We start from the raw sequence: 14619 nt of genomic DNA, 5'->3' as shown, positions 1-14619 counted from the left end.
TGGCAATGCGTTTCTTATTTTTGTCCCTTGGGATGGAGAGCTCAGAGTCCTTAGATCTTTGGCTTCTAGAAAGGCTTGTAGCTGTAGAACAGAACGTAAGCATTTGGAGACTCCACAAGCCTCTCCTGCACCTCCCTGACGAGAGCATCATTGAAGCAGTGCCACGTCTCCAGCAGCGAGTTGTAACACAGTGCTGTGTAGTGACCCATGTCCAGGTGACCTGTGTGGTTCTGGGGAGAAAATTTAAGAGTTGATTCATCTTTTCTGGTTTTTGTTTACTGTGATTTCTATGCCAACTGAAAGGAGAAACGTCATTCAATGGGACGAAGCTTTATAAGGATATACAGTACAGACCAAAAGTTTGGACACCTTCTCATTCAAAGAGTTTTCTTTATTTTCATGACTATGAATATTGTAGCTTCACACTGAAGGCATCAAAACTATGAATTAACACATGTGGAATTATATACTGAACAAAAAAGTGTGAAACAACTGAAAATATGTCTTATATTCTAGGTTCTTCAAAGTAGCCACCTTTTGCTTTGATTACTGCTCTGCACACTCTTGGCATTCTGTTGATGAGCTTCAAGAGGTAGTCACCTGAAATGGTTTTCACTTCACAGGTGTGCCCTGTCAGGTTTAATAAGTGGGATTTCAAGCCTTATAAATGGGGTTGGGATCATCAGTTGTGTTGTGCAGGATGTGGATACAGTACACAGCTGATAGTCCTATTGAATAGACTGTTAGAATTTGTATTATGGCAAGAAAAAAGCAGCTAAGTAAAGAAAAATGAGTGGCCATCATTACTTTAAGAAATGAAGGTCAGTCAGTCCGATCAACTGGGAAAACTTTGAAAGTGTCCCCAAGTGCAGTCGTAAAAACCATCAACTGCTACAAAGAAACTGGCTCACATGAGGACCGCCCCAGGAAAGGAAGACCAAGAGTCACCTCTGCTGCGGACGATAAGTTTATCTGAGTCACCAGCCTCAGAAATAGCAGGTTAACAGCAGCTCAGATTAGAGAACAGGTCAATGCCACACAGAGTTCTAGCAGCAGACACATCTCTAGAACGACTGTTAAGAGGAAACTGTGTGAATCAGGCCTTCATGGTAAAATAGCTGCTAGGAAACCACTGCTGAGGACAGGCAACAAGCAGAAGAGACTTGTTTGGGCTAAAGAACACAAGGAATGGACATTAGACCAGTGGAAATCTGTGCTTTGGCCTGATGAGTTCAAGTTTGAGATCTTTGGTTCCAACCACCGTGTCTTTGTGCGGCGCAGAAGAGGTGAACGGATGGACTCTACATGCCTGGTTCCCACCGTGAAGCATGGAGGAGGAGGTGTGATGGTGTGGGGGTGCTTTGCTGGTGACACTGTTGGGGATTTATTCAAAATTGAAGGCATACTGAACCAGCATGGCTACCACAGCATCTTGCAGTGCCATGCTATTCCATCCGGTTTGTGTTTAGTTGGACCATCATTTATTTTTCAACAGGACAATGACCCCAAACACACCTCCAGGCTGTGTAAGGCCTATTTGACCAAGAAGGAGAGTGATGGGGTGCTGCGCCAGATGACCTGGCCTCCACAGTCACCTGACCTGAACCCAATCGAGATGGTTTGAGGTGAGCTGGATCACAGAGTGAAGGCAAAAAGGCCAACAAGTGCTAAGCATCTCTGGGAACTCCTTCAAGACTGTTGGAAAACCATTTCAGGTGACTACCTCTTGAAGCTCATCAACAGAATGCCAAGAGTGTGCGAAGCAGTAATCAAAGCAAAAGGTGGCTACTTTGAAGAACCTAGAATATAAGATATATTTTCAGTTGTTTCACACTTTTTTGTTCAGTATATAATTCCACATGTGTTAATTCATAGTTTTGATGCCTTCAGTGTGAAGCTACAATATTCATAGTCAAGAAAATAAAGAAAAGTCTTTGAATGAGAAGGTGTGTCCAAACGTTTGGTCTGTAATGTAGGCAGGCGTTTTCTCCTAACAATGTTTAGGGTCCTTATACTGCCTGGAAATGTTTGGTACTTCTCAGTTTTCCAAGTTTGGATAGGGCCTAAAAAAAACTGTGGTAAATGTTGAAGTGTCCACACTTGATTTATTATTCCATTAACAAAAAACATCACAGATCACACAGTAAATCGCTATTTTAATGCCCAATCCCAAGCTTTGTAAATACAAAAAATCACTCTAGGATCCATCATTATTGTTGTAAATTAGCTTTCTGCATAATGTCTACTTTGTCACATAAATATGGAGCAGTGAATAAAGTTCATTGTGTTTGTCCCTTTTTAAATAAAAAAATAAACACAAAGTCAAATAACTAGATTGGGTTTGTCCAGATAAATTAAAAAAACTAAAACAAATTCTTTAGAGCACTGCCAAATTGGAAGCTAAGTTCAGAAAATAGGTAATAAAACCCAATTAAATGTTTTTGCACTATGAGGAACATGTTCTAGAAATCCATAAATTTAAGTTAATTTGGAAAACTTGAAAAATCTGTATGACACCAGAATTAATGTTCAAATTGCATTTTATAATTTATATTAAACTGACTTTCCATTTGTTAAATTGTATTACACACCAAGCCCCAAGTTTGGCTTAAGCACATCTTTTTGTTCTTTAATGAGCTAACAGAAAGACGCGCCAGATAACCTAGGGCCACTACAATGATGCGACTTATTGCAGCCTGTTGTCCGATAACTCACCACGACAGCATACAGATGATACAATGACACGTCCTGCGCCGAGCTGGATAGAAATGGTGTGATATCGAGTTCCACGGAGAATGAAACATTGGACGACAGTTTGACCTGACTCTTCCCCTTGCAGCCAAACCTTTGAAGAAGACGACAGTTACTGTGGCTTGCAAAAGTATTCATACCCCTTGGCTTTTTACCTATGTATATATATATTTATGTATAATCTATGTGTATATATCTATATATATATATGTACAGGTCCTTCTCAAAATATTAGCATATTGTGATAAAGTTCATTATTTTCCATAATGTCTTGATGAAAATTTAACATTCATATATTTTAGATTCATTGCACACTAACTGAAATATTTCAGGTCTTTTATTGTCTTAATACGGATGATTTTGGCATACAGCTCATGAAAACCCAAAATTCCTATCTCACAAAATTAGCATATTTCATCCGACCAATAAAAGAAAAGTGTTTTTAATACAAAAAACATCAACCTTCAAATAATCATGTACAGTTATGCACTCAATAGTTGGTCGGGAATCCTTTTGCAGAAATGACTGCTTCAATGCGGCGTGGCATGGAGGCAATCAGCCTGTGGCACTGCTGAGGTCTTATGGAGGCCCAGGATGCTTCGATAGCGGCCTTTAGCTCATCCAGAGTGTTGGGTCTTGAGTCTCTCAACGTTCTCTTCACAATATCCTACAGATTCTCTATGGGGTTCAGGTCAGGAGAGTTGGCAGGCCAATTGAGCACAGTGATACCATGGTCAGTAAACCATTTACCAGTGGTTTTGGCACTGTGAGCAGGTGCCAGGTCGTGCTGAAAAATGAAATCTTCATCTCCATAAAGCTTTTCAGCAGATGGAAGCATGAAGTGCTCCAAAATCTCCTGATAGCTAGCTGCATTGACCCTGCCCTTGATAAAACACAGTGGACCAACACCAGCAGCTGACACGGCACCCCAGACCATCACTGACTGTGGGTACTTGACACTGGACTTCTGGCATTTTGGCATTTCCTTCTCCCCAGTCTTCCTCCAGACTCTGGCACCTTGATTTCCGAATGACATGCAGAATTTGCTTTCATCTGAAAAAAGTACTTTGGACCACTGAGCAGCAGTCCAGTGCTGCTTCTCTGTAGCCCAGGTCAGGTGCTTCTGCCACTGTTTCTGGTTCAAAAGTGGCTTGACCTGGGGAATGCAGCACCTGTAGCCCATTTCCTGCACACGCCTGTGCACGGTGGCTCTGGATGTTTCTACTCCAGACTCAGTCCACTGCTTCCGCAGGTCCCCCAAGGTCTGGAATCGGCCCTTCTCCACAATCTTCCTCAGGGTCCGGTCACCTCTTCTCGTTGTGCAGCGTTTTCTGCCACACTTTTTCCTTCCCACAGACTTCCCACTGAGGTGCCTTGATACAGCACTCTGGGAACAGCCTATTCGTTCAGAAATGTCTTTCTGTGTCTTACCCTCTTGCTTGAGGGTGTCAATAGTGGCCTTCTGGACAGCAGTCAGGTCGGCAGTCTTACCCATGATTGGGGTTTTGAGTGATGAACCAGGCTGGGAGTTTTAAAGGCCTCAGGAATCTTTTGCAGGTGTTTAGAGTTAACTCGTTGATTCAGATGATTAGGTTCATAGCTCGTTTAGAGACCCTTTTAATGATATGCTAATTTTGTGAGATAGGAATTTTGGGTTTTCATGAGCTGTATGCCAAAATCATCCGTATTAAGACAATAAAAGACCTGAAATATTTCAGTTAGTGTGCAATGAATCTAAAATATATGAATGTTAAATTTTCATCATGACATTATGGAAAATAATGAACTTTATCACAATATGCTAATATTTTGAGAAGGACCTGTATATATCTATACATATATATATATATATGTATAGATATATATATATATACATATCTTTATTCTCATGACTATTTAAATTGTAGATTCTCACCAGAGACAACAAACTTGTATATTTTAGATTCTTCAAAATAGCCAACCTTTGCTTTGATGACTGCTTTCAACTCTTGGTATTCTCTCCAAGAGCTTCATGAGGGAATGGTTTTCCAAAGAGTCTTGAAAGAACTTCCCAGAGGTTAATTGAGAGACGGCCAAAGGTTAATATTTCAGGCAGCACCGCAAAGAGCGGCTGCTTTAAGGATTATAAAATATAACATATTTAAAGTTATTTTACAATTTTCTGTTTGCTACATAATTCCATATGTATTCATTCACTGTTTTGATGCTTTAATTGAGAATGTACATACATGTAAATAGTCATAAACATAAAGAAAACCATTAAATGAGAAAAGCGTTCTAAAACTTTTGACTGTAGTGTGTATACAGTCCCTTGCGAAAGTACTCGGCCCCCTTGAACTGGTCAACCTTTTTCTACAATTCAGGCTTCAAACATAAAGATATAAAATTCAAATTTTTTGTGAAGAATCAACAACAAGTGGGACACAATCGTGAAGTGGAATGAAATTTATTGGATGTGTCAAACTTGTTTAACAACTAAAAAACTGAAAAGTGGGGCGTGCAATATTATTTGGCCCCTCATTCCAGAAGTTCAGTGAGGATCTCTGAATGATCCAATGTCGTCCCAAATGACTGATGATGATAAATAGAATCCACCTGTGTGTAATCAAGTCTCCGTATAAATGCACCTGCTCTGTGATAGTCCCAGGGTTCTGTTCAAAGCGCAGAGAGCATCATGAAGACCAAGGAACACACCAGGCAGGTCCGAGATACTGTTGTGGAGAAGTTTAAAGCCGGATTTAGATACAAAAAGATTTCCCAAGCTTTAAACATCCCAAGGAGCACTGTGCAAGCAATCATATTGAAATGGAAGGAGTATCAGACCACTGCAAATCTACCAAGACCCGGCCGTCCCTCTAAACTTTCATCTCGAACAAGGAGAAGACTGATCAGAGATGCAGCCAAGAGGCCCATGATCACTCTGGATGAACTGCAGAGATCTACAGCTGAGGTGGGAGAGTCTGTCCATAGGACAACAATCAGTCGTACACTGCACAAATCTGGACTTTATGGAAGAGTGGCATAAAGAAAGCCATTTCTCAAAGATATCCATAAAAAGTCTCGTTTAAAGTTTGCCACAAGCCACCTGGGAGACACACCAAACATGTGGAAGAAGGTGCTCTGGTCAGATGAAACCAAAATCCAAATGTTTGGCCACAACGCAAAACAATATGTTTGGCGTAAAAGTAACACAGCTCATCATCCTGATCACACCATCCCCACTGTCAAACATGGTGGTGGCAGCATCATGGTTTGGGCCTGCTTTTCATCAGCAGGGACAGAGAAGATGGTCAAAATTGATGGGAAGATGGATGGGGCCAAATACAGGACCATTCTGGAAGATAACCTGTTGGAGTCTGCAAGAGACCTGAGACTGGGATGGAGATTTATCTTCCAACAAGACAATGATCCAAAACATAAAGCCAAATCTACAATGGAATGGTTCACAAATAAACGTATCCAGGTGTTGGAATGGCCTGGTCAAAGTCCAGAGCTCAATCCAATTGAAAATTTGTGGTTAGAATACAAGATCGCTGTTCTTAAGCAAAAACCATCAAATATTATGGAATTGGAGCAGTTTTGCCTTGAGGAATGGACCAAATTCCCAGAGGGATGCAAAAGGTGTCTCTACAAAGTACTGACTTTAGAGGGGTTGAACAGTTATGCATGCTGATGTTTTCTGTTATTTAGTCCTATTTGTTGTTTGTGTCACAATAAAAAAATGCTAAATCTTCAAAGTAGGCATGTCCTGGAAATAAAATGGTAAATCTCTCAAACAATACACTTTAACTCCAGATTGTGAGGAAAAAAAACATGACAAATGCCGGAGGGGGGGGGTGGGGGTGAAAACTATTGCAAGACACTGTATACTGGATAAAAATGGCATTTATATTCTGCTAACTGTACTTTTAATATGATATTGTCATCCTAACCTATCTGCCTCTTGGTACTTGGATATAGTAGCACTTTGTAAAATACTTAGCTAACATCAGCGCAGATAAAATATGCATGCTTTGTCATTGCATAATCCATCTGCATGTATCTACAGTGAAGGTCAGTTACCAAACCTGCATTTATTGTCCCATACACTAAGGCAGCCTTGTATCACTTTTTTGCAGTTTTTTATTAAAGTCTTTTAACAAGTAAATATAAAGTAAATACAAACCAACTAGAAATGTATTTTTGACACCAGGCAATTCCTTTATTTTGGTTAAAGCAAACTTGTTAAATAACGAATAAGGTGAGGAACGATCAGTAAAGCAAAATTTTTAAGTCCACATGTACTAGAAGTCTAGTAGAAGCCCAACTATATATATAGGATTGTGAGAGAAGATTTCAATCATTATAAGCTGCTGTACTTCAGTGGGTGAGATATTTAATTAAATTGAACAAATTCATTAATAACTCAGAAATTACAGCTGTATCCTTCCGCCCTATTACAAAGAGGTTTACCTTACAGAGGATGTTGTTACCCACCGTTTCAGGTGCAAAATGAGAATCTCCGGAGGTTTATCTAAACATGTTTGGACTGCTGCTTCTGTTCTCAGCTCACATGCCGAGCAGACACTCTGCTCAGTCCCAGTCAGGACAGTTTCCTCAAAGTACAGAGATAAGCAATCCTGCCCAAACACATAAACTAGGTGACGTTGATGACTCAGAGAACAGTGGTGGTAACAAATCACCAGGATCTAGAACAGTACCATGTGACGAAGCTGATAAATCATACCTGAATGGAGCAATTCTTGTTGTCTTTTGGAATTGGAAGTGACAGCACGGTGAAGGTTTGAGCGTTGTGCGCCTGGTGACCACACCGCACGAAGTGGGTCAGGTAGCTGAGCCGGCCTTCAAACAGATCTGAGACAATGGTGGACTCAGTTGTGGAGCTCCTGCTCTGTTTCTCTCCCGGCTGTTGTCCTAAGAAATGCATCTGACATTTTGCAACCAAATGAACACAAACATGAACTGGGTACCTTTGGGAAGTTTTTTTAAATGGAACTGAACCTAAATTTGTAATTGTGTTATTTGTTTCAAGATGTAACTGACACAAGAAAAAAATAGTCCTTGTAGATAAGAGATTTCGATGCACCTTTTTTAAGTCTTCGTGGAGGGCATTAAGGAGATGGAGCAGCAGTTCCTGTGCGTCTTGCTGGGTGTAGTTGTCAAACTGGGGAAAGATGGAGCACAGCATAGACCTGGCCTCAACAGGGGCACAGCTGGAGCTGCTCCCCAGCCACATCTTCTCCAGCAGCCGGACAAAAACCTGTGCCACCCTACACTCACACCTGCATGAACAGAGAGGTTAAATCGCTGGGATAACATGCCCGGTCTTGTTTTAAGAGAGAACAAATGGTGGGTGCCATATACTTTGCCAGCTCTTTGCGTATATCCTGATTAAGTAGGTAGTTTACAAGGGGCATGGTTGAACAGAGACACTGTAGCACAGCATTTAAGTAGCATGAATTGCCAGAGTTTTCCAACCCACACACTCCTGGTCTGTTCTGCTTGTTCTGTAGCCTCCTCCCCAAGCTGCATTTAACATTCTCTGTCATTTGAACACAGCTGTTTGACCTGCAGCATCAAAGACAGAACATATATCAGACTTCTTTGCATTATTAATTATGATTCTAAAGTGAAATTAGCCTTCATTTACCAGGCCAGACTATTTTGACATCTGTCAATTCAAATGGTGGCATGGTAACAGAGATATCATATTAGTTCTTAGCATTCTGCATCCACTCAGTTTAAAAGAAAATAAGCAGGATGCTACAACCACATCATCTTTATCATACCAATACTCTAATTTGAATGGGTTTTACTTGGAAACATGAACAATAGTTCTATTTTTAGAGCAAAAGCAGCTGTACTTTGAACTCTTGAAAGGAACGTGTTACTTGGAAAAAGATCAGTTTAATTTAATCCCTGATCTGCATCTAAACTGTACTAGATTTAAAAAAAGAAGTGATTACAGGTAAAACACTGCTAAAACCATTTCAAGGGTAGGAATTTTGGGGGGGATGTTAGTCAGTTCAATATGGTTGGGTTTCATAGACAGAAAATTTGACAATGTTGTTTGATTTAGCTTCATACATTGGGACTGTTGCCCCTTATTTAAATTCATGGAAGCAAATTACTGAATTACAACATTTTGTTACAGTATACAAATCTAATTTTAAAAAAGTCAAAAGAATAAACAGATTGTATTGGTAGGCTGGTTTGTGTTGCACTACCCTGAACCTTCATGCATACTACTTACCCCTGGTAGTAGTATGCATTTTGACTAGAACTGCACAATATATTAAGTAGCAATGTGTACAATGTTGCAATCTGTAAGCATTGCTTGAATTCAGTAGCAAGTGGTAAGTTTGAATATTTCAGGTGCACTGTATAAAAATACTGCTTAACCGCACAATATATTTGTGGTTTCTTGTACGAACCTCCACTTTCCTTTTTGCCACATCTGATATGTATTTTAAAGACCAAGAAGCTAATGTTCTAGAACAGTGGTTGGGGTATTGTGAGGATGGAAAACAAAGACAGTTGCAAGGAAAATGTGGGTTAATCACATTGTGAAAGTGTCAGATGTATTGGTGTGAAGCACCCTGTCACTGGACTCCAGAGCAGTCTCTCTGTCAATCCAACAGACGAGTCTGGGTGTGGCAGTTACCATGAGAACGACACTTGCCTGGCTGCACTGTGTAAAGATGGATGCAGGGAGGATTATGATGTGGGGCTGTTCTCAGGGTTTTGGCTGGTCACCTTAGTTCCAGTGTAAGGAACTCTTAATGCTTCAGCATGTCAGGATATTGTGAATAATTTTATGCTCCAGACTTCGTAGGAACAGTTGTTGTTTCCTATTCTAAAATGTCCGTGCACCAACCAAGGTCCATTAAGATATGGATGAGTGAGTTTGGTGTGGAAGAACCTCACTGGCCTGCACAAGTTGAGTCCCAACCCAACCTGATGCAACACCTCTGGGATGAATTAGAGTGCAGATAATGAGCCAGACCTTCTCTTCCAACATCACTGTCTGACCTCACAAATTCTCTCTTAGAAGAAGAAGAAGAAGAAGAAGAAAAAAAATTATTGTAGACAAATTGAAACAGGAAAATTTCATCATTCCAAAGCTCCATCCTGAAGAATGAGGGAAAACCTTACACATTATACAAACCCTGAAAGTAATAGTGTTCCTTTGTAAAATATAATGACTGGAATTATACCAGTAAAAAAATATAAAATATGTAATTCGCAAGAAGTGTGACATTTCTCCTTAAAAACTGCTTAAATATAGACTTTTTTTAAGAAGAGGTCATTTGAAATTATTTTTGATTGTAATACCATTATTAAACAGGATTCTGCTGCAGTAACCTTTTCACTAATACAATATGTTATAGAGATAAAAGTTGTTGAGTTTAAAAAAAAAACTGCTCGTTTGTCTATGTGAGACAGACCACAAAACTACTTCTCTCCATTTGGAATTTATAGGATCGGGATTGGGTTGTACAAGGTCCCCCTCCCTGTTGATTCCACTGGACTTGCTAAGGCACACATGATATCCCATAGAGGAGGCCTCAGTCATATAGTGCATACATGTTTTATACAGTGGATGATGTCAAGCAAAATTACGGTGATTATGAGAAGGTGGGGAGTTTAATCTCTGGGTCAGACTTCAGATCCCACCTTTGTGGAGATAAAACATTACTACATCTTTGCCCCGAGTCAATCTTGATCCCCGCTGGTCAGTCTGTTCTGTTCTGTAATTTAGACGCCACTTATCATTATGCAGATAATATATTGTCAGAGTTAGTGTGGTGCTTTTGAATTTATGTCAAAGAGCAGTTGGGTTAAACTATATTAGTGATGAATAAAAACAGTTGTAGTGACAATTTATAATATGATTGTTAAAATTGGTTGCTAAAACAATTGTTAAATTCATGTAAAGTTAAGAGTAGTACATTGACAAAGTAGAGTCTCTTTAAAAAGAGCTTGGAATACTTTAAAAACTCATTTCTGGTTGTCCGAGCTACCGCACCCTGTTGGCGGTCAGACGCCTCGAAGCTCCTCCAGTACTTAAACCCCAGAAGCGATCACACACTTTATCTAACACTGACTCTTAAAGGAACGACTCTCAAACAGTTTCTAACTTTTTGCTTCTTTAATCTAAATTAAGGCAGAGGAATAATTACAGAGATCAGCGCTGAGGCTCCCGTCTCAGACCGTCACCATCTGTGCAAGGATGACGAAGAGCCTCAATAGAAGGTCACATATAGTTTTTATATCTGGCACTCCAATGCAATGGATGTTCCCTCCATCAGTGATTATCAGTAGACTATGTGTCACCATTGTGGTGTCTATCTGTTAGATTGTGTAGTAGCGGGTGTTCATACTTAATCTAAGTGTGCTGTAGGTTTTTAATCAAACCAGTTATACCAGCTGCTCCACTATCTACCCCAGTGCCCCAGCCTCAGGTCATTTATGACAATCCTTGGGCCATTTATCCTTGTAATGTGTGTCGATGAGCATTCTTATCCTAATGTAACAAAAGGGAAACATTAGAACTTATATTTTATTTCACTATAGTATAAATGGGAAAAACAGCTATGACTCATATTAATAAAGGTTATTCCTAACATGGTTAAAACTAATCCTTTAAGGATTTCTCAGTTAAGAGTTGTTTGACTGTGATCGACTTGCTGGGCTGTTCTGACAAATGCTGGGATTGATTAGTCATGTCTGCTACGCCTGAAGGGGGAGCTCTTGGAAAAAAATGCTCTAGTCCTGCTGCCTCTGCCTGAATGGAAGCATCGTGTCGGAGTATCTTTAATTAGGCCCGAGCAGGAAGGCTGCAAGGGCCTATTGTAATCGTAGGATTTCTTATTCTTTCTTTCTTTTTTCCGTTGCGTCTTTGCAGGGCAATTTGGGGACTTTTCCATGCACCAAAACTCACACGATTTTACCCAAAGTTGTCCCCCAATGAAAGTTTTCGTTCCGTAATGTCGTCGTCAGTGGGCGTGACCAGACCACTTAGCCACGCCCCCGAACGTGAGATAGGCCGAACCATAAACCTTATCAAAATCAAAAAATTAAACGTTATCAAAATTTGGTACACATATGTAACTTGTCAGGACCTACAAAAAAGTCTCCTGGAGCATTGGTCCAAACCCAACAGGAAGTCGGCCATTTTGGACTGAATTTGCCATTTTGACCGTGTTTTGGGCGTTTCTAGCCCACATATCTGAGCGAACTCCTCCTACAGCTTTTGACTTAGAGACTTGAAAATCACTCAGTATACTCTTCAGGCATTGGGGATCAAAGGTTATCAAAAGCTTTTTGATACATGAAAGCATGTGGGCGTGGCCACGCCTCAAAATATGACTTTTCGCCATAAAAGACTAGATTGATATAGCTCCTACAAGGAAAGTCACAGACAAATGAAACCTTCTAAGATTGATCTGCCTCTAGGCCTCAACAATATTCACTTGTCAGATGCTGACATCATCGATGCCCCGCCCCCTGAGAACAGAAGGTGTCATGTTTTCCTTTACAGAGTAAATTTTTGATGTTCTTCACCTAATCATTGTGAAACTGTCCCAAGTAACAGATAACATGATGGTCTAAGACAGTCGCCAGTACTGACCGCTTTAGCTGGAGGGTGTGAATATGATGGCGTGGCGAATTCTGATGTCATGCCGTGGCCATACGTTTGGCTGTACATTACACATGCATGGTCCGATTTATTCCAAACTGAATATGGATCATCTTTGACAACCCCCAAACAGCTCTATTTGATTACATTAGAATTTGGATCAACAGCGCCCCCTGGGACATTTCAAGGGCTATATCTCCCTCATACATCATCGGATCCACTCGAAATGCTGTATACATGATCATGAGTTAATTATGGACATGTTGACACAGTCAATAGATGACATCACTTCCGCCCCGCCCACTGATAAACAAATGAGTGTAGCTTCCATATGGAAGGTCAGATTCACTCCAAACTGAATATGTTTGATCTTTGTCATCCCCCAAACAGCTCTATTGGATTACATTGTAATTTGGATCAATAGCGACCCCTAGGACACTTCAAATGCTATATCTCCCTCATACATCATCGGATCCACTTAAAAAGTAGTATACATCAGCGCCGTAGAAAGAGAGAGTTACGATACTCCCATTGACTTCTATAGAAAGAATGGAATGCGGAAGTCACGTGGTTCATGGAGCTGCTAATAGTTCCAAACACCAGCAGCTCCAGCATTGGACGTCAATCATTCTCGGTGCTTTGTAAGGATTTTTTACAGTAAGTTGATGAAAATAGGACCCAGTGAAACCTCATTGTGTGGCAGACTCTCTTTTTGTACAATCTCTGGTGGAATTGTGAAGGTCTGATCACTAACCAGGGCATTCTTCAAATTCTTCACCAGATGAGGGACATCTGGCATGAAGTACAGCCTTTTGTCTGGTCTTACTGGGTGTTGGACAAATGTTTTCAGCTGTTCAGAACGGGCACAGCCATGCTGTTATCTGTAGCTAGCTGAGCGGCCAGAACCCTGGTGAACCCAGTCAGAAGAACGTTCCTTCCCGAGCCCTGACTCTGCAGAGAGTGGAGCATATACGTGTTGATGCAGACCATGTGAAGAGTTGCCCAAAAGCCCGGCATAAATGCATCTGCCCCAGGTCCTTTCAGGTCTGACAGAGGGAACAGAGCAGGTCCAATCCAGCCTTGAATGTGGGCTATGAGTTCTGACTTTGAATCCTCTGATGTATCTGATATAGATGGGGATGATGAAGGGTGGATAGTTAGCATCTTTGCTGATGGTGTAAAGTGAATATTAACCTCTAATCCAGAGAGGATGGTTTTGATTCTGCTCTCCTTCCATGCAGAGTTGTCTAGCAGAACAATGTGCCTTTGACTGCGAAAAGGTTCTACCAAGCGTTTGACCACCTGCTCAACCACAGGCTTGTTACTCTGCTTCTGGAGCTGCTCTGGAGAGTACAGGTACATGTTACAGATTAACCCAGAGCTTGAGTCACAGAGGAGGGCCAGATTGAGGGAGCAAAGACTGTGCTGGTAGGAGAGTCTGTATTTTTTTACAGACAGGTTGGGACCAGGAGTTTGTAGAGTCTGGTAGCGCCTGAATAAATGTTTGCAAAAAGCAGACAGAGCCTCAAGCTTGTGTTCATCCTTCAGCCTGGTCAGAGAAAGCAGATGGGTCTGGATGCTATTTCTCTTCAGGACACCCTGCTGCCTGTCCAGTTTTAAGGTTAGCTGAGATCCAAAGGTGCAGCTGTCCCCAAGAGACAAACCACTCTGCAGAACAATAGAAAACAATGTTAATGCCTCACTGTACTCCTCATGAGAAAGAGAAACACTCCGTCCGCTCGTTACTTAGGCTGTGTGTACATCGCTGAGCTCCAGCCTTTACTCCAGCAGATCTCCTAGTCAGCTCCTGGATGGCTTCTATGTCCAACACTTCCAGAAAAAGTTCTCTGGCTGTGTAGTAAACCTGATAATTGGGGCTCGTCTCAGTCTTTATAAGTGGCTTTACTTTTTTGGACCTGAAGATATTTGGTAAGCAAACTCTGTCCCTCTGTAAATCTCCATGCAGGTCTCCATCCACTAGATGGCACTCCTCGGATGTCCAGTCGCACTCCTTTACCGACAAACTGCTGGCCTTCATTTTTAGCCGTCTACGAAAAAGATATATTTCTCTCAATGATCTGAAACTATCCTATTATTTTGAGACAAAAAGATAGTTCCTATGTTCTAAAATTGAATAGATCCCTGACGCACAGATGTCTATTTTCCTGTATGAGTGAGACAGGCTGTGTGTGAGACTATATGTTCACACTGAAAACATACTCATG

The 14619-nt window shown here is 40.9% G+C and overlaps 1 protein-coding gene across 1 annotated transcript; it reads right to left on the bottom strand.

Moving 5' to 3' along the window:
* Positions 1-34: 34 nt before the first annotated feature.
* LOC124867138 (putative ubiquitin carboxyl-terminal hydrolase 50) lies at positions 35-13756 on the bottom strand. Its single transcript, XM_047363420.1, has 8 exons — positions 13256-13756; positions 13051-13166; positions 8116-8319; positions 7838-8033; positions 7478-7678; positions 7228-7370; positions 2716-2845; positions 35-230 (listed from the first exon to the last, which is right to left on the bottom strand). Exons 1-8 carry the CDS (start codon positions 13754-13756, stop codon positions 66-68), a joined length of 1656 nt encoding a protein of 551 aa, XP_047219376.1. The 3' UTR covers positions 35-65.
* Positions 13757-14619: the final 863 nt, after the last annotated feature.

This window comes from Girardinichthys multiradiatus, chromosome 4 (genome assembly GCF_021462225.1).
Source record: "Girardinichthys multiradiatus isolate DD_20200921_A chromosome 4, DD_fGirMul_XY1, whole genome shotgun sequence".
In the NCBI taxonomy this organism is placed as follows: domain Eukaryota; kingdom Metazoa; phylum Chordata; class Actinopteri; order Cyprinodontiformes; family Goodeidae; genus Girardinichthys; species Girardinichthys multiradiatus.
This window is presented reverse-complemented; position numbering and strand designations above follow the sequence as displayed.

Coding starts and splice junctions, on each gene's coding strand:
- LOC124867138 (XM_047363420.1), bottom strand. CDS start 13,756: ATGTACCTGTACTCTCCAGAGCAGCTCCAGAAGCAGAGTAACAAGCCT. Junction 8,034..8,115: donor ATACGCAAAGAGCTGGCAAA/GTATATGGCACC, acceptor CTGTTCATGCAG/GTGTGAGTGTAGGGTGGCAC. Junction 7,371..7,477: donor ACAAGAATTGCTCCATTCAG/GTATGATTTATC, acceptor GTGTTTGGGCAG/GATTGCTTATCTCTGTACTT.